Raw genomic sequence first — 27794 nt, forward strand, 5'->3', positions numbered from 1 at the left:
TGGCCTTAACTATGGAGAACTAAGCGTCTTTTTTCAGATTCCATTTGACAATTCCCCTCTTTTAGGAAGACATTTATTTAGACACTAAAGAACACCGTTGTGGAAATGGAATCTTTTTTAAAATAAAAACCTATCATTTTGACTGCAACCAAGTTGTAATTTTGACTGAAACATAATTATTACCTGAGACAAAGGGGTTTTACACTTGATTGTGTTCCGCGATTCTCCATCATGATTCTTCCCTGGTTCTTTATCACGAACTGACTAAACCCAGATGCAGGTGGAGTAGCCCCTGTTTCCACGCACATTGCCGCCGACCATTGTGTTTTTCTCTTTGCTTAATAGCACAGCTCTAAGAAAAAGGTTTCATTGCGTCGACAAGCTGGAGATAATCCAAGGAGCTTCATTTTCTGAAGGCTTATTGTAGAATTTAGATGTCAGCGTCCCCTACCTTGCTCTCACTGATAGGGAGCCCGAAGGCCAAATTCACCAGGGCTTTCCTTTGACGCCCGGAGAGTGTAGTGTTGTAGCTGCTTCTTTTCAATGTTATTGTCTATGCTTTTTGCATAGTAGGCCCACGGCTGGTATTGGCTGAATGAGTGAGTCATCGCTAGACTAGCTATGAGAGAGAATGAGAATAGAACAGTTGGGAGTCGTCTTCTGTCATCAAGGGGAGTGATGACATTTCCCTTCATGGGACGTGGGGAGGTGGGAGACAGGATGGATGTGCTGTATTTGGGAGGCAGAACTAACTATAGGAAAGTGTTAAAAAGTAAATGAGACCAGAGTGGAGGGCATCACCTCTAATACCTACATCCCAGATGACAGTGGAAGGCCTTGGAAGGATGCCCATAGTTCATATGGGGAGTACCATGGTTTTAAGGCAAGGCGGAAATCAAGTGGGGAATTGGCTTGGTGGTTAAGACCCCCACAGCAAACAAAAGCAGCTGTGGTTATGTCTTTAGATTTTGCAACTTTTAATCAGGTTCATTAAGTCATGGCCACATTTTAGCAAGAGTCCATAATGATAAACTACCTAAATAGTTCTGAATTGCCTACCTGGACTTTGGTAGGGAATAAAAAGAAAAGGTAGAATATAAAAGAAACGCATGATACTGTGCTACTCGCGCTTTAGAAATTTAGAATCTGTCTTGGGAGATCAGACATGCATGTAGGAGGTAAAACCCAACCAAACTAAGGGAAAAAACAGTGATGTACGTATAGCTCAAAAGGAGAAGGGCTGGTGGATAGCTCCACGCATATGAGCAACAGTGGACAAGTTAGACTTCACGAAAGAATGAAAGCCTTAATATAGAAGGATTTAGAGAGGAAGAGAGAGATTTTCTTCAAAAGGCATTGCTGTGGTAGACAGAGGTAGAAATGGCCTGGAATAGATTTGTAGGTGGTTTAAAGGGGGGCAAGCCAGCCTGAGTGGAGGTGGGAACTGGCAGGTGGGCTAGGCTAGGTTAGTAAAATGCCAGCATAAAAGGATGCAGAGTTTGCCCTTAATCCAGAGAACAAGGCAGCATTGTTGGGTGGAAAACGAGCATGTTGAGGCTGTGTTTTAAGGGGATTACTCTGGCGATGGTGCCGATGTAGACTGGAGCCATGGCGATTAACATTCGGCAGCCCTGCTAACTCAACTCAGAAATGTTCAGGGCCCAGAGTGAAGTGTGGCACACCTCTCAGGAAAATGGGGTGGGAGAGGGGAGTATCAGAAAGACATTTAAACGGCCAAGTTCAATCCTTTTTTAAAATTTCAAAACATAAAGGGGGTACAAATGGTTTTGTTACATGGTGACTTTTGAAATGCTTGAGTCAGGGATATTAGGGTGACCATCACCTCAACTTCAATCGTAGTAACAAATTTTTAAAAAGTAAGTTGCCCTTGATATTCTTTGCATGCCCCATTCTCATAGTGACAGTGTTTTCCAAACAATAAAATAAATCTGATGCTAAATAGTTCCCTGGTCTTCTTATGTACCTGACTCTTATCTGGGCATTGAGCGTGTGTTAACTCACTTATCTGTTCTGTTCTTTTCTTTTTGAGACAGAGTCTCACTCTGTCGCCCTAGCAAGAGTGCTGTAGAGTCATAGCTCACAGCACCTCAAATTGATTGGGCTCAAGCAATCCTCTTGTCTCAGCCTCCCAAGTAGCTGTGACTACAGGTTCCCACCACAATACCTAGCTAGTTTTTCCTATTTCTAGTAGAGATGAGGTCTTGCTCTTGCTCAGGCTGGTCTCCAACTCCTGAGCTCAGGCGATCCACCCACCTCAGCCTCCCAGAGTGCTAGGATTAGAGGTGTGAGGCCAACTCACTCTACCCAGCCAACTCACTTAATCATCCCAACAATGTAGAGGTAGATACTGTCATTGTCATCATTTTATAGGCAAGGAAACTGTGTCATGCAAAAGTATATAACTCACCCAAGAAGACATAGTGAGGAAGTAGCATGAGCCTCGGAGCCTTCCCCAGATCCCCTGTTGCCTTTTATAATCTAACAAAAGACTCTCCCCCTACCCTGGACACTGGACATTTTGGAGAGTGTCATCTGGGTGCCACCACCATATTGAAATTTCAGGAATTTAATTTTTCAGGAATTTAACAATTTAGTTAAATAGTTGCAGGAAACGCAGAACTTCTGTCGGCACATCCAGAGCACTACCAGAGCTATTCCACTAGTAGTAACATGTGCCTCTGAGACGTTTTAGGTGGTGGGTTGGTATAAGAACTCTCAAGGGCGGTGAGTGAGCATAGATCGGGTCTGAGAGCCTGGGAGGGCAGTGGCCGGGGGCTCATCCTCCACGTGTGAAAACTGCGTACCTCCTGGCTGTGTGAGGTACCAGCATCATCTGGGGCCAGCTGGGCTTTGTACATGACTTGTTTGTGCTGGATCCCTAATCATACTATATAGATTTTAAATGAAAACTCCATGAGATCAGGACTCCTTGGTCTTGTTCATGGATGTGTCTATGCCAGGGCCTGGAACAAGACCTGGGACCTGGTGTTTGTCGAAGTGAACAGGGAAGGAGGCAGGTTACCAAAAGGATCAGGACACTCAGGAAAACTATTCTTGAGCATGAGAATAAGCCATGTGGCCATTGATCCCTCTCAGGTGGTATCACTGGCCACTGGGAATACCCTGTTTGAAGCTCACCTCCTCATCAGGAACAGGGCACGGTTTCTGCCCACGCTGGGACAGTTCACTCTGGGACAGTGCCACCTCAGCTCACACCTCAGGGAAGAGCAAGTCTGGCCAGTGATACACATGGCCACGATCTGGCCCAACCCTGTGTGCAGAGTAAAAAGTCAGCTTGTGGATCACTGTGGATTTGCACATTCTACCCAATCCCTTTCTACTACTGGTACAAAAAGGTAGAGTTGGGTTATAGTTAATAGCTATTAATTCATTGTTTTGGCTATTTGTAACTATTAGGAAAAAGTGTTCAAAGTCATTTGGCCATTTTTCAAATACCTAGTTCAGAGTTTTTCAGCCTCCTTTATCTCACAGCTCATTTGAACCTACAGTTAAACTTCCGCGGCACACTTAAATTATGTTGATCAAAAAAAAGTAAAAAGGGGCGGCACCTGTGGCTCAAAGGAGTAGCACACCGGCCCCATATGCCAGAGGTGGAGGGTTCAAACCCAGCCCCAGCCAAAAAACTGCAAAAAAAAAAAAAAGGAATAAGAATATACTTACTGTGCTTTAAACTTCTTTCAAGAATAATTTAATTAATAATCTTTAAAATTTTCATGGCACACCAGTTCGCCACGACTCATAGGTTGAAAATCACTGACCTAATTGTTGGGTTGTTACTTTTCTTTTTAATTTTTTAAGTACTGTTTAAAGTCTTGTGGTCTCTTTTGATACCAGATGGCAGTGACAGTTTTGGCCCACGATTACCAATGGCCCTTCCAAAACTAACCTTTCAACTTAGGGCAGCTGGCAAGGCTGGGAGCTTCCAGATGTTAGGGCACAGATGAAGTCACCAAGGATGGACCCTGGGAAAAGAAAGAGTAGTATCGGAAGGGTGGAGAAAAGGGGGGCAGGGCTAAGAGGTTCTTTTCAAAGGGAGGGACCAGACTTGGTACAGGCAATCTCTGGGTTATGAACAAGGTAGGGTTGTATAGGTTTGTTCTTTGGGTGAATGTGTTTGTAAGTTAGAACAGTTACATTTGCCTATTACCTGTAATAGCCCCCCTTTGTAAGTGCAAGTTACACATCAGTCAGGTGTTTGTAACTCGGGGACTCACTGTAATGGCCTCCATTCTTAAGTGTGAGTTGTATGTCAGTCAGATTTTTATAACTTGGGGACTGCCTATAATTGGCTGCATCTGGAAAATGAGAAGGGGCAGGGGATGATTTTGGGGTCTGTGTGTGACAGACACAAACAACCTGGCTGCCTGGCACCTTCTCTGAGGCAACTGCAGAACCAGCAGATCTCTGCCTGGTAGAGAGGGAGGATTTGGAGCCGGGCAAGTTCAGATGAAGTTCACACAGCATCTTCTCAGGCCCTACTGCCCTTCCAGGCCTCCCTCAAAGATCAGTGTATCACACGGGAAGCCCTCCCGTGGGCAGGGCTGGGGGTCCTTGTGGTGCGGGCTCACGATGCCTGCTGTCACATCCCCAGTGCTGTACTAAACTAGGAGGTCTATGCCAGGTCTGGATGAGTTTTCTTTCTTATATTCCTGAGATATCTGTGCAGGCAGATTAATTCCTGGGTGATGTCACCATTGTAAAACTATTTGATGTAGAGTTGAAACAAGATTTACAGTAAGTCAGTTGGTAACTATGTGATGGGTACATAGGGTTTCAGTACACTGTCCTCTCTTTTATATATGTTTAAGATTGTTCCTAATTAAAAAATATGTATTTTTTTTTTTTTTTTGTGAGACACAATCTGTCTCTCTTACCCAGGCTGGAGTGCAGTGACATCACAGCTCACTGCAACCCCCAACACCTGTCCTCAGCCTCCCGAGTAGTTGGGCCTGTAGGCACGCACCACCACACCTGGCTAATTTTTTATTTTTATGGAAATGGGATCTCACTATTTATTGCCCAGGCTGGTCTCAATTTCCTGGGCTCAACTGATTCCTACCTGTGCCTCCCTAAGTGCTGGGATTACAGATATCAGCCACCATGCCTACCCTGCCCCCACCCAGTCTTTTATGTAATGTTAGTCTTTAACTCTTGAACCATTCATATTTTCAGTTCTTTTAAATAGGGATGCACCTATGATGCCAGCAGTGATAATGAGGCATTTGCTTTAGAAAAGGAGCTAAGTTCACAAATACCTAACCATCCAGCTTAAAGATGAATTTTCCTATATCTCCTCACTGGTGATAAATACTCCAAGAAAACTGGGACCAAACCGGGACTCCATGTCCAATATATGTGTGTTACTGCTTTCCAAACATGCATTTTTTTCCTTGTGAGTATGAAAAGCAAACAGAACGAGAGAACTGTTCATGAATGGCCACATTGAAATCAATCATATGCTTCCTGAAAGCAGAATAAACAAGCTCCAGACACATCTCCTCTGCAGTGTTTACCCAATTATTTCTGAGCTTGGAAAATAAGGCCCAGAGTGTATATTAGTCCCATTTCAACACACATTTAACACACAGTCACTATATAATTTAGTTCATTGATTATCCACATCAATACACTTATGAATCTTAAAACTGTACCAGTTGCTACATCCATACATTAATGATTCTGTTGGACACTGGGGTAGATATGCGGGGGGCGGAGGCGCAAAGGGAAGGAGAGGAAGCTGCTCTCTTAGCTTTCTCGAATATAATCGTTAACGTTCAGTGAGTGATTGATGATATGCTGAAACTTCACTATTACAGGTTAATTTGAGGGAAAGATTGGCCACTCCGTAAAGCTTTAAGTAAAATATTTTAAAAATAATATGGACTACTCTCAGTGAATCCCAAACAATAAAAAAAAAAAAAATCAGACTTTTTTTGTATCCTAATTTGACTTTGTACCTAATTTTTTTACTTAATCGTAAAAGGACATTTTTGTGCGTTGAGGAGATTTGAATATGGATGGATTTTAGATGAAATTAAAGAATTATGAATTGTGCCGTGTGTGTTAACGGCATGGTAGTTAGGATTTGGGGATTTTTTAAGGATTCCTCTTTACTTAGAGATACATTATGAGTAGTAGTTCTGTGCGAAATGACACAGTCTCTGGGATTTGCTTTCAAACAGCCCAGGAAATAAGGGTGGGATGAGAGAGTAGATGAAACAAGAACGCCAGAATGTTGATTCATCGTTCAACTTCTACATATGTTTGAAAATTTCTGTAATAAAATCAAAGGCAAAATAAACATAAACATGAAAATCAGTAGTATGTTTATCCCCGCAAAGGAGAATGAGGTAGTTGGATTGAAATCTTCACCTGGCATCAGCCATTTAATGTTCTTAAGCTGAATGGGGGGTACAGGGTATTTTTTCAGTCTTTGAACTGGACATACCTTGTGTGTGCGTTATTTTGCATGGATTATATATTTCTTTTTTTAAATGAATGGATTTCATCTATATGGTGCAGTTTTGTGTCTGCAAAAATATACTTTGATTTAACTAAATCTTTTAGGCGATACCTTGATAAATAGATAATCCTTATAATTAACACATCAATTAAGAACAGATATTTGGGGCTGAAATTCATGGCAGGGAGGTGGAGAGGAGGGTAGAGAATTAGAGCAAGTAAAAAATGGATGTGGAGTGCCCGCTATGGTTTCTATCCTAATTAGGTAACCTTTTTTAAAGGTACAGCAATTCTTGGAAAGTAAGAAAAGTGGTATGATCTTTAAAAAGCAAAGGATAAAAACAACTTTAGTTCATACATATAATATTTCCTTGGAGGTGTGTTTTTGCTGGTTGCTAGTATCATAAAAGTCTTCCTTGTTTTACATAACAGCCTGAAAAAGCAAGCACAAATCATCCTGGGAGGAGTGCTTACTTACATGTGTAAGAGGCTCATACCTTGATATTCACTGCAAAGTTGTTTGTAATAGGAAAAGTCAGAAATATCCCAAATGTCCATCAACCGGAGGATGGTTACATAAACTATAGAATTAAAAATGAGACAAATAAATGTGTACTAACAAGAACAGCTAGGACATACTTTGAGAGAAAAAAGGAAGTTACAAAATAATGTTTGACAGCATATATGGGGATACGTATATGCAAATAATTTAGATCTTTCTGAGTAAAAAGATCTGGGAGGTGACGGTGGTTTCTTATTGGAAGGGGAGATGCTCAAAAGGAATTTCAGCTGCTCAGGCATGTGTTTTTCTTTTTTTTTCAAAAAAAAAAATGTTGATGTGTTACTTCAGTAATTAAAAGTTATTTTAAAAGGCAAGTTACTTGCTATGTGAATCTTGCTATCGAAAGCAGTTTTTCAATAAATCCTTTGTAACGTGGTTATTTAACTTACCTATTTTGTAATGCTGGATTTTTGTCTGTTTGGTTTTAGAAAAGCAAGCTATGCTATGGTATTTCTATACTGTGGTAATTTAAGGACCAGAAATCATATTCTCCGCTTATAAAAAAATTTTGTGTGCTCTTGAGATGTTGTCTTTCATAATTGAATGGTGCAAAGAACTGAATAAATAAAGGAGGCTGCATAAGTGTCCCTTAAATAATGCAGAGGAAAAAAGATCACAGGCTGGCAAAAATGACTTTATTGATCATCCTGCTTTGTGCGTCACTGTTAACCACTAGAAGTAAGTTATTTTAAGGAATGGGTAGATTTGGACATCTGGCCATTGGTTTTTCTAACAAGTGGCGTTAAGGACTCTTAACTATTATAGAGATAATGAAAATTGCCTTTTATTTTTAAATTCTCTGATTCTGATAGTAAGAAAGCCTTCCTTATTGTGAATTTGAGGTATTTAACTAAGTTGAAGTACCGTGTGGTCAGTGAAGAGAGATGATTTCCGTCCAGATTCTCTAGAATGCACATGTCAAAACCCCAGCCCAAATTGACCTCAGCAGAAAACAAAACAAAGCAAAAAGCAAATGACGATTCACTGGCTCAAGAAACGGTATAAAATACAAGGAGATCTAGCGTTAGCTTTGGGCTCAGCTAGATCTTAGGTATTCAAATCTTAACATTCAACATTGTCCTCTTCCTGTTACTTTTCTGTGCTTAACTCTGTTGGCTTGATTTGGGGGCATGTTGTCCCCACAAGGCGGTAAAAGTGGTGCCTCGCACCTCCAAGATGGATCCTATTGGCCCAGCAACCCCAGTGGCAAAAGCAAGTTATATTTTAAATAATTCCAGAAACAATCTCAGGGAGGCCACCCATTGGCCCAGTTTAGGTCATGAGCCATCACTTCGCCAATCACTAACACCAACAGTTTGCAGTGACCTTGATTGGCCAGGACCAAGGCTTATGCTCATCACTAGAACTAGGTGTGATGGTGTCAACTTCAGCTGAACCGTGTTGAGAGAAGCAGAAGGGATGGCTTCCCAAGAGAAAATGAGCTATTACCAAGAGTGGGTATGGCACAGACGAAAAAAGAGGTGTACATACAGAGATACCAGGCATTTGAGTCTGCAGTCCGTCTAATTTTCCCTGAGTACTAAGCTTGGGGAGCCAGGTTGTACATCCACATGCAGCCTCTTCCTCATCTGCTAAATCACTGTGCTAAATCACCAGCGTTTGGAATGCTTCTGAGATGATACTTAACCTTCCATGTTACAGTTTCAGGGTCCCATACTCCGTATGTACGAGTCCTGAACATTGCCACTCTCTCTTCCCAGTTATTCTCTTCAGTGAGGTATTAGGGAATTCTTTTTTATGGCTATGTCATATCTACCCTGCCTCTCCCCATCCTTGGGACTTTCAGAAAGACAGGCAGAACGTGAGAGTGTGGAGAGAGACCTCAGGTGTGAGTCAGATGATTGAAGCTCAGTCTGGACTCTAGCGAGCCTTAACCTCCAGCAGAGGTCCCTCGGGGGCCAGGGAGAAGGTGCCCAGTAAGAAGGAGAAGCCAAGGAGATGGGGACCTGGATATACCCTCCCTCTCCTCCTTTAAATTTCATTCCGTATAAAATTTCATAAAAGAAAGAGTCTCCATAGTTGAGGGGAAAAAAGTGAGTTGAAAGCCTTCCATCTAGTCTAACACTACAAATGTTGTTTTATTTTTCCTTTTTAAATGTGTCAAGCATCTGTAATCCAAGCTGCTGGGGATGCTGAGCCCAGGAGCTTCAGGTTGCTGTGAGCTAGCCTGATGCCATGACACACTAGCCTGGGCAACAGGGTTTGCCAAAAGCACACAAATAAGCAAAATCTTATAATTTTGCCTCTTCTTCAATTGACACATACTTGCACATATTTATAAGGTACATGTGGTATTTGGTTTCAGTACATGTGTGCAATGTGCGGTGATCAAGTCAGGGTAATTGGCATTATCTATCACTCACTCATTTATCATTCCCTTGTGTGGTGAACGTTCCAGATCCGCTCTTCTAGCTACTTTGAAATGTACAGTGCATCACCGCTAACTGTAGCTACCCTTCTGCGCTAACAGAACACTGCACCTTCTTCCTCCCCTCTACTTACACAGATGCTCATTTTTAAAGGGGCCCAGAAAGGCCAGGAGACTGACCAGTGCTGCTGAGCATCAAAGCCCCAGGGCCACACGCCTCCCAGAGTGCCTGTCTGATTAGCTGTGCCCCATCATATCCCCTTGCTCTAAACTCCCATGGAGAGGGGCATCCTTAAACACTTCTACGGTCCCAGACTGCTGAAAACGACACCTGCACATAGGTATTCAGTGAACATGCTTCGCTTGTGCTTTGGATAATTGGTAACTCTGACATTTTCCAGAGCATATTCAGAGCAAGGGAGGGTCATAAATCAAATGCCTCTGAGGGCCAAGGAGGCAAAAGAGCAAGGGGGGGAGTCAGGCAGGGGACCATGGTGAAGCTCGCAGCCCAGCCCGTAATGTGGAGGGGGTGCAGGCACATGCCCTGCGCCTCCATGTTTTTGCAGGAGAAGACAGAATTCTGTGTTTCCTTGGCAAATATTTTGATAACTGAATGTTGGAAACCAATTTACAAATTTCAGGGGTCCTTGAAATTGGTATGAGGTGGCTAATAGGACCTGGGAAGGGGATTCTAGGATTAGAGAATATGAGAAACACAGATTGAAGCTTTCTCCCTGCCCATTCTCAGAATCTTTCCCAGATTGCTCTTTTCGGGAGTCAGTGTGCTTTTCTTCTGGAGGAGGGGATCTGAAGAAGCACGTATCAAATGCAGAGGTTCCTAAATTCATTTCCTGCTGGAGCCAGCGCTGGGAACCCTGGGACCTCTGGTCTAACCAAGAACCTTCCACACAAGGTTCTTTTGTTTTTTTCCAGGGACTAGAAATCTCTCTGCCTGGATCAACAAGCTCCCTTCTCCCGTGACCTCACACTCAGTTTAAAACATGCATGTGAGCAGTGGTGCAGAACCCAGCTAGCAGTATAAGTTGCATCCTCTCTAAGAAATGAGCTTGTGGCTGGTAGAGCCAGCCCAGAACCCATAAGTTGGGCAAAAAGCAATCAAATATCACAATTCTCCACCCCTCCTCCCCTACCCACCGTGCTTCGTTGCCTGTTCCATAGGGGGGGCTGTAAAAAGGGCCCCTGGTGAACCATTGAGTCATTTATAGGCTAATCTTTGCGCAGTCCCCAAAGTAGGGAATGATACAGGCTGCAGGAATTCCTCCTAAGCACCCCAGAGAGAATTCCACTGATTTAAAATATGAGTTTCTGTAACCTGAGCAGGAGTCTGTGTGTTTCAGGAGCTGATACAGCCTGACTGCCTTCCAGGAGGCCGGAGGGTCACACTCGTGAGCTTGAGCAAATGGGACCATTGGGAATCAGCCACCTCGCCAAGCTTTCCTGGAGCGAGCTGAACTGACCCTGAACTTGGAGGGTTTGCAGAGCAGGTTTTTGCTGGCTCCTGATATCATAGTTTCAGCCTCAAAGTAGCAAGAAAGAGAGGCCCTTGCATTTGAGGACTGTGTCCGCACTTACCTCCGGCCAGGGAGTCCTTGGATACCATTTTCTCTAGCAGCCAACTGGTTCAGGTCTCTTAAATTCCTTTGATGTTCAGGGGTCCAGGGAGCATAGCCACTGCTTGTGTTCTTTACTCCAGAAGGCAGGCATGGGTGTGTGGGTGCTTACCTGCTAAAGAACCAGGCCTTCATTGGAAAGGGTTTTGGTTTTTGGTTTTTTGGGCATATTTTTGAGACAGTCTTACTTTGTCACCCTCCTTGGTAGAGTGCTGTGGCCTCACAGCTTACAGCTACCTCAAACTCTTGGGCTCAAGTGATTGTCTTGCCTCAGCTTCCCCAGTAGCTGGGACTAAAGGTGCCTGCCACAACACCCAGCTATTTTTAGAGACAGAGTCTCACTTTGGCTTAGGCTGGTCTCAAACTCCTGAGCTTAAGCAGTCCACCCGCCTCGGGCTCCCAGAGTGCTTGCAGGATTACAGGTGTGAGCCACCACACCTGGCCCAGAATGGTCCTTTTCATGTGATTGTACCCTGGTAGTCCAGCCTCTTTTAGAGGGATTTTGTGTGGATTCAACATTAAAGAGGCACAAACCCGTGGCCCCAGTCTCTGCTGACTGCTCACATTTGAATCTATAACTGGGGAAAGGTGAAGAAGGAATTTTGGTTTGGCTCTTGGTACAAATATAGCTGGGAGGATCTTGCCCACATTAGCCATGAAAGAAGAATCGTTCTTGCAGTGACTCTTGAGAGTCAGACAGGTCGAGTGTGGAGCTGGAAACCTTCAGGATGGGCTGGGTGTGTGTAAACAACAAGAATCCTAAAAGGAGCAGGGGGGCTTTCTCCCCATGGTGGATTTTCAGGGACTTGAGTTTCTATGTGCAGCTGTGAGAGCTGGTCCCTAAGATAGAATGGTCAGCATGGTTTTAACTGTGCAGAGCATTCTGTCGGGGGCTCTCCCTTTAAACTCAAGGAGAATAGGCACTGCTGCTTACCCATGCCCCGCCGGAGCTGCAGGTGCACTGGGGCACAAAGAGAAAATGAGTTGTTTGGGGGGAAAAAAAGCCTTTCAGGTTCTGCAAGGCAGATAGTGCCAATTAAAGTCAGTTCATCAAAGGATTTTTCCAGGCAGTCCATACATTCACATATACAGAGATGATTATAAGTAACATGGCTGATTCCACAAGCTACTCACAAAATCAGATCATTATTTTATAATGACATTTGTGGGTTTAAATGTGTGAGAAACATTCTGAACCATTACAATTTGGGACGCCTGCAGGAATATTGGAAACTGCGCATAAGCCCAGCTAGGACAACCTCGAGATTATATTTATTCTTAAGCAGTGCAATACCCTTTAAGTCTTCCTCTCACTTCTCACCCTTAAACTATTTCTACAAAGGGGAAAGAAGGTTTCACTCAACATAGTCAGAATATCTACTCTATGCTGAATGCCAGGGATATAGTGGTAAATAGGATTTGTCACGTAATTTTCAGGGACAAGTGCAAAATGAAAATGTGAGGCGGGCTCCATTGTTCAGAGAAGTGGTAAAAAGTGCCATTAAAGGTGTTGAAACATAAAGCTTTTTCTTTTCTTATGTGGTCTATCTCCCTTTCATGGTGTTTTCTTTGCTGTGTAACGCCATGCTTGCTTGGGCAGGAAACACATGACAACTTGGTGCACACACAGCCCTCCAACTGCTGTGCCTCCCTCCTGCCAGTCACCTGCCCAGAGCACTGTGCTTGGCTTGGGAGGTGGGAGGAGACTGGAGTCAAGGCAGGTATCTCCCCATCCCGTGGGTCCACGGCCCTAATCCACAGTCAATGCACAATCCCCAAAGGTAATGCAGCCAGTGTGCCAGGATGTACTAAGCCCTTCGAACACGCTGCAGCACTGTCACACCCACCCCTAGATGCCACACAGCTGACTTCAGCCTTTCCTATGCCCAGGCCACAACAAGGTTGGGGATCAGCAGCACAGGTAGGAGGGAGGACAACAGGGGACTGCATGAAGCCAGGACTCCAAGTGCCTGGTTCACGCTGCATGGACCCATCAGATCTCACTTGTAAAACAGATTCAAAGATAAAATTTTTAAGAATTTCAAGACCCTAATCACAGAGCATGAAGCTGCAAACAACAGGGCCTTTGAAACCAGCCCTGCTAGTAATATAAGAGAAAGATAGTTTGAAAGATGCATACCCCACCCCGTGAATACAATTTCCACTAAGGGCTTGGTAAAAAATAAACAGGGAGGTCAGGACAAAGAAAGACCAAAACGGTGAGAGACTTGTAGAGATGGTAGGCAGGAGGCCTCTTGGATGGCAAGTCGTATTTAAACAAAGACCCGAGCTATGAGAAGGTGGCAGCTCAGGGAAAAGTCAGAAGGAAAGTTGTCCCAGGCAGCAGGAATGGCATGTGCAAAGGCCCTGCAGTGGGAGAGTTTGGCTCTTTGGAGAAACTGAGAGAGGAGGCATCATAGCTAGGCACTGGGGACAGAGGATGAGAGTGGCATGGGAGAAGGTGGGAAAGATTGGTGGAGAGGGCAGGCAGCTGCCCTGGAGACAGGGTAAGTTTCGTGTATCAGAGGCCTCAATTTCCCTTAATGATGTGTATGACTTTCCACACCCTCACAGTCTTGAGTTAATTCCTTCTTAAAAGGCACAGCCTTTCATCTCAAGGAAACCTTTGACAGAAAAATTTAGATTTTAGTTTATTTGTTTCCTTGAAAGTGGGATTTTGTCTGGTAGCTAGCAGACCTGTGCTGGCCACCTGTTTTGGCAATTAATCTAAAACTCAAAATATACTTCGTGCCTTTCATTTGCCCCTTTGAAACATAAAAGCGTAGTGTATTCATCGTGACCTTAACTGAAAAGAGCTTATCTAAAATTGGGGAAAATCAGCCAGCAGTGGGTATGTAATGTGTCTTTTGTGAGATAAGAAAATGGATTCTAGGGTTCTCATTAGGTGATGTTTCTGGGAGGTCTTGCCCTGTGGTGAAGTGGCCTTAAAGGTAAATGCTTTAAGTAATGAGCAGTCAAAGGCCCCACTTCTGGCAGAGAGCAAGAAATTACTGGAAAGGTTAGACAGGTTCCAAAAATGTTCTGCACTTGTCTCAAATAGTGACACAGAAATGATTTAGCTTACACAGCTATTTTTAGGCGCTTGGAGAAAATTGTGATTGTGATTGTTTTCTCCCTTTAATGGGGCATATTTGTCCTGAATTTACAAAGCAAAACAAAAAACAGTTTTCTTTACAGCCAGAGAAGAAAGCTTTAGAGTCACAAGAGAACAGACCTCTCTGAAACGGCCCGGACAATCCTAGCAGTAATTAGCCACGATTGGGCAGTTGTGACATCTCCATCACAGATACTGTAATGAACCGAATAGTCCACCTCTCAGAATACGTAGAAAGGGAAGACAGCCTTCCCCTGGGAAGGTAAAGGGTGAATATACAAAGTGGCCACTTAGGTTCTGCTGTTCCATTTTATTAAACTATTTATTGTATTAGTGATTCCCCACCCCCACCCCAGTGGTTAAAAAAAAATCATCTGTTTACTTTTTAAAGAAGAACATGACCCTTAAAAAGACACAGAATTAAATGCCATTTAAATTCAGTTCATAAAATAATTTTTTTAGAAAGTCCTTGAATTTTAGAACCTGAAATTGTTACCAAGGAAGCAGTTCTATAAATTTAGAGATAGAGAAGTTACTAGAAAAAAAAAAAAATACACTGCAAATTGACATTTAGATGCCACTATTAAAAGTCAGTTAATATTGCAGAATTTGTATAATATTTTCTATGAAGGTACTTTCGATTCTCATGTGGATGGGAGATTTTTAATACTTACATGTTTTAACCAATTTATTGGAGAGAAGGGGAGATATAAAATTTACTGGGCACCACACTTGGAGCAAAAGATATTTTAACTAAACAAAGAAGATTTAACTTATAATAGACTATAAGTTTAAGGCTGTTTCTTAGATTGATTTTGTCATGTCTTTTCAATCTCTTCAAAATTATTAGTTTTCCAGATATGAAATAAATCATGGACCTTTGATATGTCTGATGCTACTGTTTAGATGTTATCTACGCCAATCGGCCATTGCCATGTTCACAAATAGTCACAAAACAAAATATCTCCCAGCTCTGCTTCCTGCGTGATCAGTGCTACACTGAGGAAACTTTCATTCACCTAAAAATTAAATGTCTGGCTTTTCTTTCTTCTAAAACTATGGTAAAATATACCACACTGTTTACCATCATAGCCATCTTTAAACGTACAATTTAGAGGCATTAATTACATTCACATTGTTAATACAACCATCACTTCCATTTTTTAAACTTTTTCATTATCCCAAACAGAAAGTCTAGAACCATTAAGCAAATGTAGAGCTTTTTGTTTATGTGTTGGTTGGTGTAATGGGGCTGTTAGTTTCCCAGAACATGTTGCTCAGTGGACTGATTTTTTTCCCCTTCGACCTCATGCTCTTCTCCTGTCTGTGGTGACCTGCCAGCTCTGATACGGTGGGAATTCCCAGCTGTGTACTTGTACCAGGATTGGAATCCCACCCCTCCTGTCCATGGGCTCTCACACAGGCCATAGAACTTGGAGTTATTGCCCATTGGAGTCAGGATCAAGCTGTTGACCTAAAAGCAAGCCATTCCCAGCCACGGGTGTCTCTCAGACCCCACTGTCTGGCAAGGTGCTTGCTGTTTTTAAGTTTCCTTCACCTGGCAGCCTGTCTGTGCAGTGTGCAGTGTGCTCTGCCCCGAGCTTCCTGACAGCTTTATCCACTTACCTTCCTCTGATGAAGATAAAGGTCTTCTGCACAGAAGCTGCTCAGCCACATCCCATTCTGTGCGCTGGCAAGGGCATTGGTAATAGCTTTAAAATTCATTTAAAGAAATTGGAAACAGCGAGTCACATGCAATCATTGCCAGACATGTTGTTAATTACTTGATAGAGATGCTATATGGGCTGCCTTTTGCTTGTAATTAGAGGTTTTCATCATCTTTGCCTTGCTGGTAAGTTTTTCCAAATTTCTTTCTGAATGTTACAAGTGGAGACAGAAAGGCTGACATACCTCAAATGACCTACCCATTTCCCTGAAATTGACTTAACTTATGTAATTGCCACTCTTTAAATACCACCTACATTTCTTTGGGCGCCTGCATTAAAAAACAAAAATTTTTTCCCATGGTTTTATAGTTTAAAATTAATTAAGTTCAGACTTGATAAAGATCTCATTCAGGAAGTCGTTGGAAGATTAAAATACTACCACCTACCCTAAAATTAGAGCTCAATTCTCTGTGATACTTGGTATAATGTATTTGACTGTGAAGCTGCCAGATATTTTAGTAGTCAAATGATGGTAGGAAAACGACTTCCACCAAGAAGAATCTGAATTAGGAAGAATATCTGAACTACTGAAAAATTCTTCAGAATTGATTCTAATTCTGTAAGCGTCTCCTTCTGCAAGGAAGTAAAAAGAGTTTGAGGAAAGTATTTATTTCACAATGATGATGATGCCATTAAAAAAATAATTTTATTGAGTGCTGACTCTTTGTGTGTCAAATCTTTTCTGGGGCTAAGTATGTCTATCATATAATATTTCACGCTGACAACCATCTTGTTTTAAAAGTCAAAACGAAAACATAAAAAGCTTGTTTTCATCACTCATTGGGGGGAAAAAGAAGAAGGATTAGAATATACATCTACCCCTGTTGGCTTCATTTTAAAGTTAAATTCACTCTTTCTGTTTTAATCTCATCTCATTTCCTCCAGGAGGACGTTGACTCTCCCTGGTTTCAGTGCCTCCTATTCTGCCCACAGAGAAATCCCAGCCTTCCTTCCCAACCAGCTTCTGGGTTTTTAATATGTAAAACGCATGAGCTGTGGCTCTTACTGAGAGGCGGCTTCTGATGCATTTTCTCCAGAGAGGAGCCTGAAATTCTGGATTTCTGTGAAGCTCGTAGGTGCTGCTGGTCTCTGGAGCTCACTTCGAGTAGCAGATGTATTTCTCTATTTCACTCCCTGCCCAGGCCACACCTTCCTCCCCTTCTGGTCCCACCATGTCTCTCACTGCCCCTTTCATACTAGCCAGGTGGCAAGATCCCTGCTCTCCTGTCTCACTTTCTGCACCGCAGTCTGGCTTCATCCCCAGCTCTCTGTGAGGCTCCCTGGCAGGGGACACCCAGGGCCTTCCTGCCACCATGTCCAGCTATCAGTTCTTAGCTTGCCCTCTGCCCTCTGGGACATTTCCCCTTTCTTTGGAAAATGACCCTCTGACGTACCAGGTCACCTCATGGCTTTGGCAACTCCCACCTTACCCACGCCTCTACTCCAGGACCCAGATCTGTGCTTCACCCTGTCTCTGGGACACCTCTGCTTAGATGTCAGTGACCTCAAATCTAAGGCACATAAACCCAGTTCCCCTCCCCTCCCCTTCCCTCCCTTCCCTCCTCCCCTCCTCCTCTCCTCCTCTTTCCCTTTCCAGACTTTTTTAATGTGGGACATCCTGGAGATGCCCTAGACTCTCCTCCTTACCAGCCTGTCAGTTTCTGCGAGTTTTAACTTCAGATTCTCTCTCATAGCATCCCCTCCTCTGCATATCCAGCCCAGACCAGCCCATCTGCTGGGACCACCTTCTGCTGGGACCGCCTTCCTCATTTCCTACCTCCCTTCAGTTTCTCCTTCTGCCAATCCTTTGTAAAACCTCTAAGCATTTTTCTAAAACCCTGACTTGATGTCTGTTTTCCTTATGAGAAAAGTTTTGGTGGCTCCTTAATAGAGAAAAATATTGTTCCAGTTCTTTCACCTGGGTGCCAGGGCCCTTCCCAGGCTCTCCTCACCTGCATTTACTACTCTCACCTGCTCTAGTTGGCCCAAGCCTTACACATCAGCCGGACTGTCTCCCAAATACAGCCCCGGGGAGGTCCTGCTGCCACACCTTCCATTGTCCAGCTGGGAGGCCCTCTGTAATTTTGTCAGTTGATCCCATCTTTTCACTGATCGGGTCACATTTGTCATTTCTAGATTTCACGTCATCTACCTCACTTGCAGCATACGTAATTCATTTATGTCACCTCCATATTTACCTTTTAAAGAATAGGTATATTTTTGCCTAATTACATGGCAGCTTCTTTCTTTCCCCAGATGAGAGAGAGAAGCTGGAAATTTGAAATAGCATTATAAAATTCATTAGGAAATTCATCAATAGCATCTGATGAATACAAAGATTAATTTCTCCTCTCCTGTAAACACTTCTGCCTTTGTGAGCCCAGAAGAAGGAGCATCTCTGTGGTTTCTTAGATTGCTTCAAAATGAAGCTTGTCTCTTAATCCTTGTAGATTTTTCTTGGTGACATTCTCTTCTTCTGAGTACTTTGATCAGCCACTCTGATGCCTGGTATCTCTATGACAATTGCAATAATCTTTTCATCTTTAACTGACTCCCCCTGAAATAGAAGTTTTATCCTCTATTCTAGATTGTAAAACGAAGTCAGGGTGGGCACATTTATTCTCTTGTGTTCTATAATGCATTAGAGTTTAATTTACTATGAAGTAAGTACCATCAAGAGCAATTCCCTAAGCCCGGCAGTGTCCAAAGAAAAATCAGATGTGTAATGATGAAAGTTTGAAAGCAGTACTTATTCTGCATTAATCCAGAGTGGAATAGCTTTCAGATCTTCCTACAGAAAGACAGGTTGTGGTCTGTTCTCAGAAACAGCGTAGATTGAAGACCCTATAAGTGCTATGTCACCATGTGATGGTGTCTTGTGGCAGGCAGCACAGGGTTCTTTATTTTGCTTGTTGAGGGGCTGTCCATACCAGCCCTGTGAGTGTCCTAGGGCACTACCCCACTCCTTGGATGTGTTTGGGCATTTTGAACTTGCTCAGGGAAATTTCAAGATAGGGGAGAGCTTTCTATTAGTACATCAAATGGGCACTGAATTGCCACCTTTGGGGTACCTGATAGTTTATAAAATTGAGATAAAGACTGTCAGAGATTTTTAAAAATCCAAACAACTCAAATGCTTTACTGAGCCAGGTAGTAAATGTGTGATTTGGCCATTCTGACAGCCTAGATGAATGGTGGTCACTGTAGACAAATCAGAATAGGTGTACCCATCCAAAGTTGTTCACTAATTGGTTCAAAAGAGAATAAAGATGTAAGACTCTCCAGTGGCTTTCTCTGTGTTGAGTTCCAGCTACATCTCCTGTTCTTGTGACTTTCCTCTCATGATGGATCCAGGGTTTTGGGGTCCTGTGTTCCATATCAAAATGTATTTTCTCTTAGATACAGAGCTGTAACAATCTAATGAAGTAGACTTGTGTTGGGATTATTATAATTACTCTAGAGATAAATTACGAATTCAGCACAATTAAATAGACACAGTTCTGTGAAGAATGAACTTGGAAAGGGGAGCAGCTAGTTCTTCCATACTTCATGCCATACCTGCATCAGACATGACTAATCGATCATTGCATTCTTCTCCTCAGTTCACCCAGGGCTTCAGCATCTTCTCAGTGGGTCTTAATAGAATGGATACCAGGCTGGGATTTAAGACACTTGTGTTTTGTCCTGATGCCACCACTAGCTAGCTTTGGCAACATATGGAAGATAGTGATTTTTGTTTTAGGGTTGGGCTTTTTTCTTTCTTTCTTTCTTTTCTTTTTTTTTTTTTTTGTCTTTTTCACTCTTCTGGGCCTTATCATTCTCTTGTATAAAATGATTGGATGATCTCTGGTGTTACTTACATTTTTAAAATTATACTCAAAGTTTGATGACTAACTATTCCTAAATTTCAATATTTTGTCTCGTTTTTTTCCAAGGGTAAGAAATAAGAGGAAGAGGTTTGCTACTTATGAACTCAATAATGGGTATCCATGTGTCCAGTTCTTTGTCTTGTGGGAGATAGAATCGTGTCCTTAGACTCTTTATTAAGTTTAATAAATCAATAACCTAATTATAGCCTTAGAATATGAGAAGGAGGTGGAAGAGGGGAGGTGAGGGAGGTGGATGGGGGGAGGGAGGGTGATTGGTGAGGTCACCTCTTTGGTTTATCTTACAAGAGTACAAATGAATCTTTCTAAAAGCAGAATATGAATGTCTTAACCAATAACTAAAAAAATGACATGAAGGTTATGTTAACCAGTTTGATGAGAGTATCTCAAAATGTATGTGAAAAGAGCATGCTATACCCCATGATTGCATTAACGTACATAGTTTACTATAAGAAATTTAAAAAAAGTTTAATAAATCATATTCTCTCCATTCACTGTTATTTTAAAGTAAGGAGTGGAGATTATTTTCTAGAGTGATAAACTCCGGATGGGCACTCTGATCCATTTACCCTCTAGTACCTGTAATCACTATACATGGTAATTGTGTCAGAGGGCTCAGAGCCCCACGGGAATCCTTAAGGAACAAGAAATCTGTGTGCATAATTCTGAGAGATCAAGTACCCTCATCTGGACAGATGGGCCGCCAAGTCCCCGCTTTGCTGTTTATTAGACTGTCATGGCCTTAGGCAAGTCGCTTACTCAAGCCCTAATTCCCTAGCTATAAATTAATAATATGAGTATGTAACTCTTAAGATGATTACAGTTAAATGAGATAGCATATGTAAATAAGCTTGTCCTCTTAATCTGATGGGAGGGAAAATGTTATGGAATATATTAAGAAAGCAACGTGAGTATAGGGGACTCTGGCCACTGGTAGGTAAGGACTTGGGAGCAGGGGTTGGGGGAAGATGCTGTTTCCGTAGATGGCTGCATCATCTGGTTAGGCTGTTGTGCTGGATCCTAGAGATACAGAGTCAGTAAGGAAAGTCCCTGATTTTACGGAGCACACAATGTAATGGGGAGAGAGGTGAAAATATCAACTTTGCTTCTTGGTTTGTCAAAGCTGCTACAGAAGCCAGTGCGTGTACGGGTGCGGGGCAGGGAGGAGGACTGAGGAGAACTCTCTGAATCAGGTTTGAAAAGCTGGCTACATTATGTGTGCAGGAAGGGGCGGGGTGGACTGTCCAGTCAGCATAGTTCAGAAGAGAGCTAGACAAGGAAGTTGGATTACAATTGGGAACCTTTCCAAACAGACTCGTGTCTAGAAGACCAGAGATTTAAGTCTGCTTGTCTGGGTCTTGAATAAGATCAAAGAAATCCTGCTTGAATTTCGGTATAAGCAAATATGGAAGGTCCAGTGAGATATTGAAACTAGATCATGAAGCTCCTGCCCCAGGTGCAGAACTCTGAGAAGCTTGAATTCTCCCACATGTTATAGCCTATTGGCCACAGTTTTGACATCAGTGGCTTCAGCCAGGCTGGCCTTCATGCCCCAGTGGTTTTAGAATCAGAGAGCTCTCAACAGGCAGCCACAATGGTCAAGGGCAAATGAGCTTTGGTGAGGAGGAGTATTAATAGAGTTATTAATAGTTAGACCCTGGCCTTGGGTCTTGCTCCAAGGATGGTGACTTGAACTTCTCTGTAATTGGATTGCCCCCAATAAAATCACATTATGGACAAAGAGGTTTATTGGAACACCTGGTGCCTGTATCTGTATTGGAAATTATATTCCAATGCACTACTCTGTCCCCTGCACCTATCCTAGTTTTCTTTTCTTTCCCTCCTTAGCCATCCCTTTACTCAGTTGCACCTCTAGTTTTGCCGAATAATACCACCTATAGCCATGTATGAATTGTGTTATTTTTTTCCTTGGAATACAAGAGCCCCTATCACATTTGTGAAGATGTGAGTTGAACTTCTCCTATAAGGAGTGGGGAACATGGGCCTTGGCAGGAGAGTAAGGCAGGGGAGACAAGATTTCTTTGGGTTTCTTCATCCACCTGGTTTTGCTGTTTGAGGAGCCTAAGCCAAGGGAGAGAGGAAAAGTTTGGGCCTGCTCATTGGGGTTCTTATTTAAAAAACCATTTCGAAGCATTATCAGTGATTGCACAAATTGTGATCAGCTTCTCAGGGTGAGCCCACACATCACTTGTGTGTTTGACCAGCTTCAAGAGGTGCCCTGTGGAACACATTATTCTTAGTGAAGCGTCACAAGAATGGAAACGCAAGAAACCTAGGTACTCAATTCTGATATGAAAACAATTAATGACCTAGTACATGGTGGGGGGTGGGAGAAGGGGAGAACAGAGAGAGTGAATGAGGGAGGGGGTGAGGGGTCATGGTGTGTCACACACCTTTTGGGGAGTGGGACACAATTATAAGAGAGACTTTACCTAACAAATGCAACCAATGTAACCTGGTTCTTTGTAACCTCAATGAATCCCCAACAAAAAAATTTTTTTAAAGTGCCCCACCTGGGCTTTGGTGAGCTGGTGGATGACCCCCTTGGTGTTCTTGAAGAGTTGTCAAACATGGCCATGCAGGGGGATAAGAGTGAACTTTGAAAAGTGAATGCTGGCAAAAAGGAGCCCATCCACCCAGCCTGAAACCCGTGTTCAGGTTCCACCCTTTACAACTTAAAAACACAGATAAACAGAAGGCAGTGAACTTTCGTTCCTTCAGGAAGGAACAAGTGTGGATGCTTGGAGGGTGGTTTTGAAGCTGCTGCATTTTTCTTATAAATGATGGTAGTATCATAAAGAAATGAGATCTTAAAAAGTCAGGATCTTTTTCAAGCTACTGAAGCTCAAAGGAGCAGAGAATCCTTGAAGGCAGAATAGGATTCCAGCCACACTTCTTTTCCTAACTCACAAATATTCATAATAAATCTTGATAGTAAACAGATATTCATTCAGTAGTGAATTTATAAGATCTGACAGTCAAGTTTGTGAACTTGCTACCATGTGCTTATGTTGGCAGCATGGGACAAACATCTCAGTAAGGTGCGATAACCTTGGTGTATCAGTGTCTTGCAATTGTATTCATGTCAGGATATGGCGGCATCTTGCTGAGTGGCGTTCATCATTGCATGTTTTTGTCTATTATCTCAAGAATGTCAGCACTTGGGTGGTTCCTACAGCTCAAGCAGCTAAGGCACCAGCCACATACATGAGAGCTGGCAGGTTCTAATCCAGCCCAGGCCTGCCAAACAATGACAGCTACAACCAAAAAATAGCTGGGCGTTGTGGCGGGTGCCTATAGTCCCAGCTACTAGGGAGGCTGAGGCAAGAGAATCTCTTGAGCCCAAGAGTTGGAGGTTGCTGTGAGCTGTGATGCCACGGCATTCTACCCAGGGTGACAGCTTGAGACTCTGTCTCAAAAATAAGAATGTCGGTGTTTGAGTTAGAGCAATGTACAAACATTAAATTTCTTATTAAACTTGGCAAGAGAGAAAGTGAAATCAGGCACATGTTAGTTCAAGTCTCAGGGTGAGCCCACACATCAGTTGTGTGTTTGATCAGGTAATAATGCCATGAAAAAAATAGTGTACAAATGGATTAAATGTTTTCCTGAGGAAAGAGAAAGTGTCACTGACAGAAGAATGGTCAGAGTGTTCAGTAATGAAGGGAACTGATGAAAGTATTGCAAAAATTCATCTAATTGTATGTAGAAATCATCGGCTGACTGTGAGAAGCATAGCAGACCAAGTAAACATCAACAGAGAACACAGTTAGGAAAATCTTAACTGAAAATCCTGGCATGAGAAAGGTGTATACAGCAGGCGTCCTCAAACTACAGCCCGCGGGCCACATGCAGCCCACCTAGGACATTTATCCAGCCCACCGGGTGTTTTTGCCGCAGCTGCCTGTCCTGCTTAGCAACCAACTCGTCCTGGGGCCCGCAGTCCGGACCTCCAACGGTCTGAGGGACAGTGAACTGGCCCCCTGTTTAAAAGAGGACCCCTGCATATATAGTAACCAGCACTTCTGTCACAGCAGTGCACCGGCTCACACAGCTGTCTTTGAGGGAGCTTTTACCCAGTAAACAAATAACCGTATTGGAACACCCTCCCCACTCACCTGATCTGGATCCCCGTGACTTTTTTCTTTACCCAAGGTAAAGGAAATACTAGAAGGAAGGCACTTTGATGATATTCAGGACGTCAAGGGCAGTACAGTAACAGCTCTGATGACCATTCTAGAAAAGAGTTTCAAAATTGCTTTGAAGCGAGGATGAGATGTGGCATCAGTGCACGCTGTCCCCCGGGGAGACTTCAAAGGTGACTCTAGTCATACTCAACAACAAGGTCTGCAGCACTTTGTCTAGGGTGAGTTCACAAACTCAGCTGTCAGACATCATATATAGAATTTAAGTTTCTGCTCCAAGAATAAAGGCTATATGTTAATCAATTCTGTAACACTTGGCCAAAATGTGTGTTTTTAGCACATTATCAGCATGCGGTTTCTGTTAATCCCTATTAATCTTGTAAGGGTTATAACCCCACCCAGATGTACTGAAGGAAAAAAAGCAACATAGGTCAGGAGGCTGGACCTCTCTCTTGACTGTTTAAAATTCTACTACTACTGAGCCCAGCGACAGAAATTCTTAAGGCAGATTCAGTATTTGGCCAGGATAATGCACATTCATCCTTTTGTGCTTTGATTTCATCAGAAAGATAGCTGTGTTTTATGGACTTATAAGTTCCATATCTTTAATGTGGAGGGCACCCAAAAAATGTATACACATTTTAAGAAAAATAAACTATAGTAAAAGCAGAATACTCAATATACACCAGTAACAGAAGATGAATATGAATCATATTTGAGTACCTCTTGTCATTTCAGAAGTCAAACATGACTTGAGTATTACAATTTTAACATTTTTTCCCCTTTCTTAAAATGTGTATATATTTGGGGGGCGCCCTCCATCTTCAATAAGTTCTTACACCAAATAAAAAAATGTTGATTTTTTTTTTAAATGGGCTTTTGCAGGGGGAACTAGTGAGTCTTTGCTTTCGTTATTTTTGAATGTTGGAGAACACTTTTGAACATTAAGAAATACTGTCAGCTCAGTCTGCAGCCCACAGGAAATGAATTTTAATGTGAAAAATGCAAGATGATGGTCACTCCAAGACTGTGGACAGTCCAGGAGTTACCTTGCTTTTAGCATGCATTTTTGTTTATTGGAGACGCTTCGTCAGAGAAAGCACCGTGGATTAAGAATATGAATCCGGGAACCAGAAAGACCTGCAACCTACCTATGTTTGTTTCTTCCTAGCTGCAGAGCAAGGTACTTTCTCTTGCTAAGCCTTGATTTCCTTCACTGTCATTGGGAATGATCATACTCTTAATAGTTAACATTTAATAAGTGCTTACTACATGCAAGGATCTGTTCTAAATGCTTTGCATTTTACTTAACCCTCATTACAGCCCCATGCGGTGCATTTAGGAATAATAATGATGGTTCCAACATGGTAGGGTGCGATGCATTATTAAGTGAGATAGTTCATCAAAAACATTTCACGTGCTGACTGGTACATTACAGATACTCAATAAATACATGGTACCAACAGTAGTTGTGATAGTTACCTATAGCTGTGTGACAAACTGCCTTCAAATTTAGTGCTTTAGGGGGAAAAAAATAAAAGCCAATGATCTCAGTTTCTGAGGGTTAGAAATCTGGGGGGAAGCTTAGTGGGGTGGTTCCTGTTCAAGGTCTCTCATGGGTTACAGTCAAGCTGCTGACTGGGACTAAGACTTCTGAAGGCTCATCAGAGGGTCAGCTTCTGTGATGGGTCACTTTTGGGCTGTTGTCAGGGATTCAGGTATTTGCTGGCTATAGGCAGGAGGCCTCAGTTCCTCACCATGGGGACATGTCCAAGGGGCTACTTAAGACATGCCATCTGGCTTCCATCAGGGTAAATAATCGGCGAACAACAGCAAGCAAAATATGGAAGATGCAGTGACTTCTACATATAACCTAACCCTGGAAGTGACATACCATCATTCTTGCCATCTTCTGTTGGTCACATGGAGCCACCTTGGCATGGTGGGAGAGCACACTCTCCAAGAGTGTGAATGCTAGGAGCCAGGGTCATTGAAGGCTGTCTTGGAAGCTGACTGCCACAGTGATATTTGCACGTTCTTATTTATAAGGTTGTCAAATCACATTCCAAACCACAAAGGTGAGACCCTTACCAGGAAACTCTCCCTGGAACTAAAGATTGGGCACGGAGACCCTATTTGCCTGAGCGATCAGTATGTGGCATATTTTGTAGGATAAGTACGACCACCACGAGTGAAGGGTATTTTCTGTGACTTTCTACTTGTCTTTGCCCCTCTGCCGCTTGTTCAGCCCAGCTTTTATTTTAATATTCTGATGCATATTTTTTTATCTTCCTCCACTGTGGGCATGGCTCATCTAACAGTCGATTCTAAAAGTATATAGCAACCCCTAGCTAAAAGTTCATTTCATTACAAAGTGGCTGAAGGCAGTGAATTTATATTCAATCACCAGTCTGAGTGTTTTCCCCCCAATTTTCTGGGGATGGATTCACTGCAGTATTCCCTTAAATGGATTTTTTGGCCTTTCTCTCAGGCCTGCATTTGACATTTTCTCAAGAATGTTTATTTTTTAATTTACAACTTTGAGAGGTTTATTTTATGAGATGGGTTTTATGCAACAAAACATAACGGGTTCAGAAGAAGGGGGGAAGCCCTGCGAATCTGAAATTGACTGCCATGAGGAGGAATTATTCATTTCATTTGTGGGAGAAGAATGACAGCTAACATGAAAGGAGAAGGGTTTCAGGTCTCAATTCACAGAGAACAAATCGCCTTTCATAAGTCAGCACGCTGGGTGTTTTGTATTTGCCATGAACATCTATCTGTGAGGCTCTGGAAGGATGTGACTAGGGTGGATCTCTCCGTGGAGGGTTTTTGCAGTGTCCACTCAGTGTAGGGTGCCTTTTGAATTAAAACGGATGAAAATGAAGGTTCCTACCTCGTCTGAATATCCGATGAAGTAGATGGGTACATCTTTATCCCTTTATTCTTTCTAGAGAGCCTGTGGTCCCTTCTGTTTTTCAAACAGAAGATCCTGGCATACTTGATGCCTGGGCTTGCTCTTTCTGACAATATCATGGTGAAATATTAACTTATCTAAGTGCTGGAAGCTTTAATAACCATTCTGTCTGACTCTTTGACTGTGGAAAAAACTACCGTGCTCCCATTTGCACCCGAGCACCCCACACCACTCCATTAATTTCCAGGCATTGCCCTTCATTAGCGACCCCAGGGCTGACGGACTGCCTTAGGAAGCTGCAAGGTCACGAACCACACCATCTACCCCTTGGTTCATTTCACAGCTTGCTCCTTTCTTAATACCTTACGGCTCATTTTCCCCCTTCACTTGGCCAAGGAGACCTTTCCCAGGGCCTGAAATGGATGGGGTTCCTGTGGTCCCCTTTGGTTTAGTGTCTCCCTGTTCTTTGTGGCCGCAGCAGTAGCATTTGCTCTGCCCATTTACCATAAATGAAGTTGAGATTTTGAGGAAATTACGGACCTGCAGTGTTAACACAGGCCTCCTCCTTACCAAGTCAGTTTCTAATAAAAATGGAACACAAGAGGATGATCTTAATATTCGGTAAATTTACTCTAATACGTAAACCCCATGGTGGAAGATGGTATTTGGTGAGTTTAATCTGCTCTACCTTTTTTAATAAATCAAGTAATTATGAGATGTGATTATATTTGCTCATTGAACACCATTGATAGGAGTTTGTTTTAGAAATACCGCATGTGCAAAATAAACTTCCTAAGCCAACAGAGGCAAGGGGAAGGGCACACCTGCTAAGCGCTGGGATTTCTCCCATCTGTCTGGACCATTAACCATCTTACCTTTGACCTTTTTTTTTTTTT

The 27794-nt window shown here is 42.7% G+C and overlaps 1 protein-coding gene across 2 annotated transcripts in view; it reads left to right on the top strand.

Annotated features, from left to right (window-relative positions):
- The window catches only part of PDZRN3 (PDZ domain containing ring finger 3), a 235080-nt gene that overhangs the window by 124253 nt on the left and 83033 nt on the right, over positions 1 to 27794 (top strand). The window contains exon 1 of one of the 2 annotated variants that reach the window (XM_012802552.1): positions 27381 to 27566. The exons of the other annotated variant lie outside the window; for it this stretch is intronic. Coding sequence (XP_012658006.1) covers positions 27489 to 27566 — 78 coding nt within the window. The 5' untranslated portion in view covers positions 27381 to 27488. Of the gene's footprint in view, positions 1 to 27380; positions 27567 to 27794 lie in introns of those variants that run through there. 2 annotated transcript variants of the gene reach the window in all.

Source organism: Otolemur garnettii, unplaced genomic scaffold, assembly GCF_000181295.1.
Source record: "Otolemur garnettii isolate 467f Iridium unplaced genomic scaffold, OtoGar3 scaffold00015, whole genome shotgun sequence".
Classification (NCBI taxonomy): domain Eukaryota; kingdom Metazoa; phylum Chordata; class Mammalia; order Primates; family Galagidae; genus Otolemur; species Otolemur garnettii.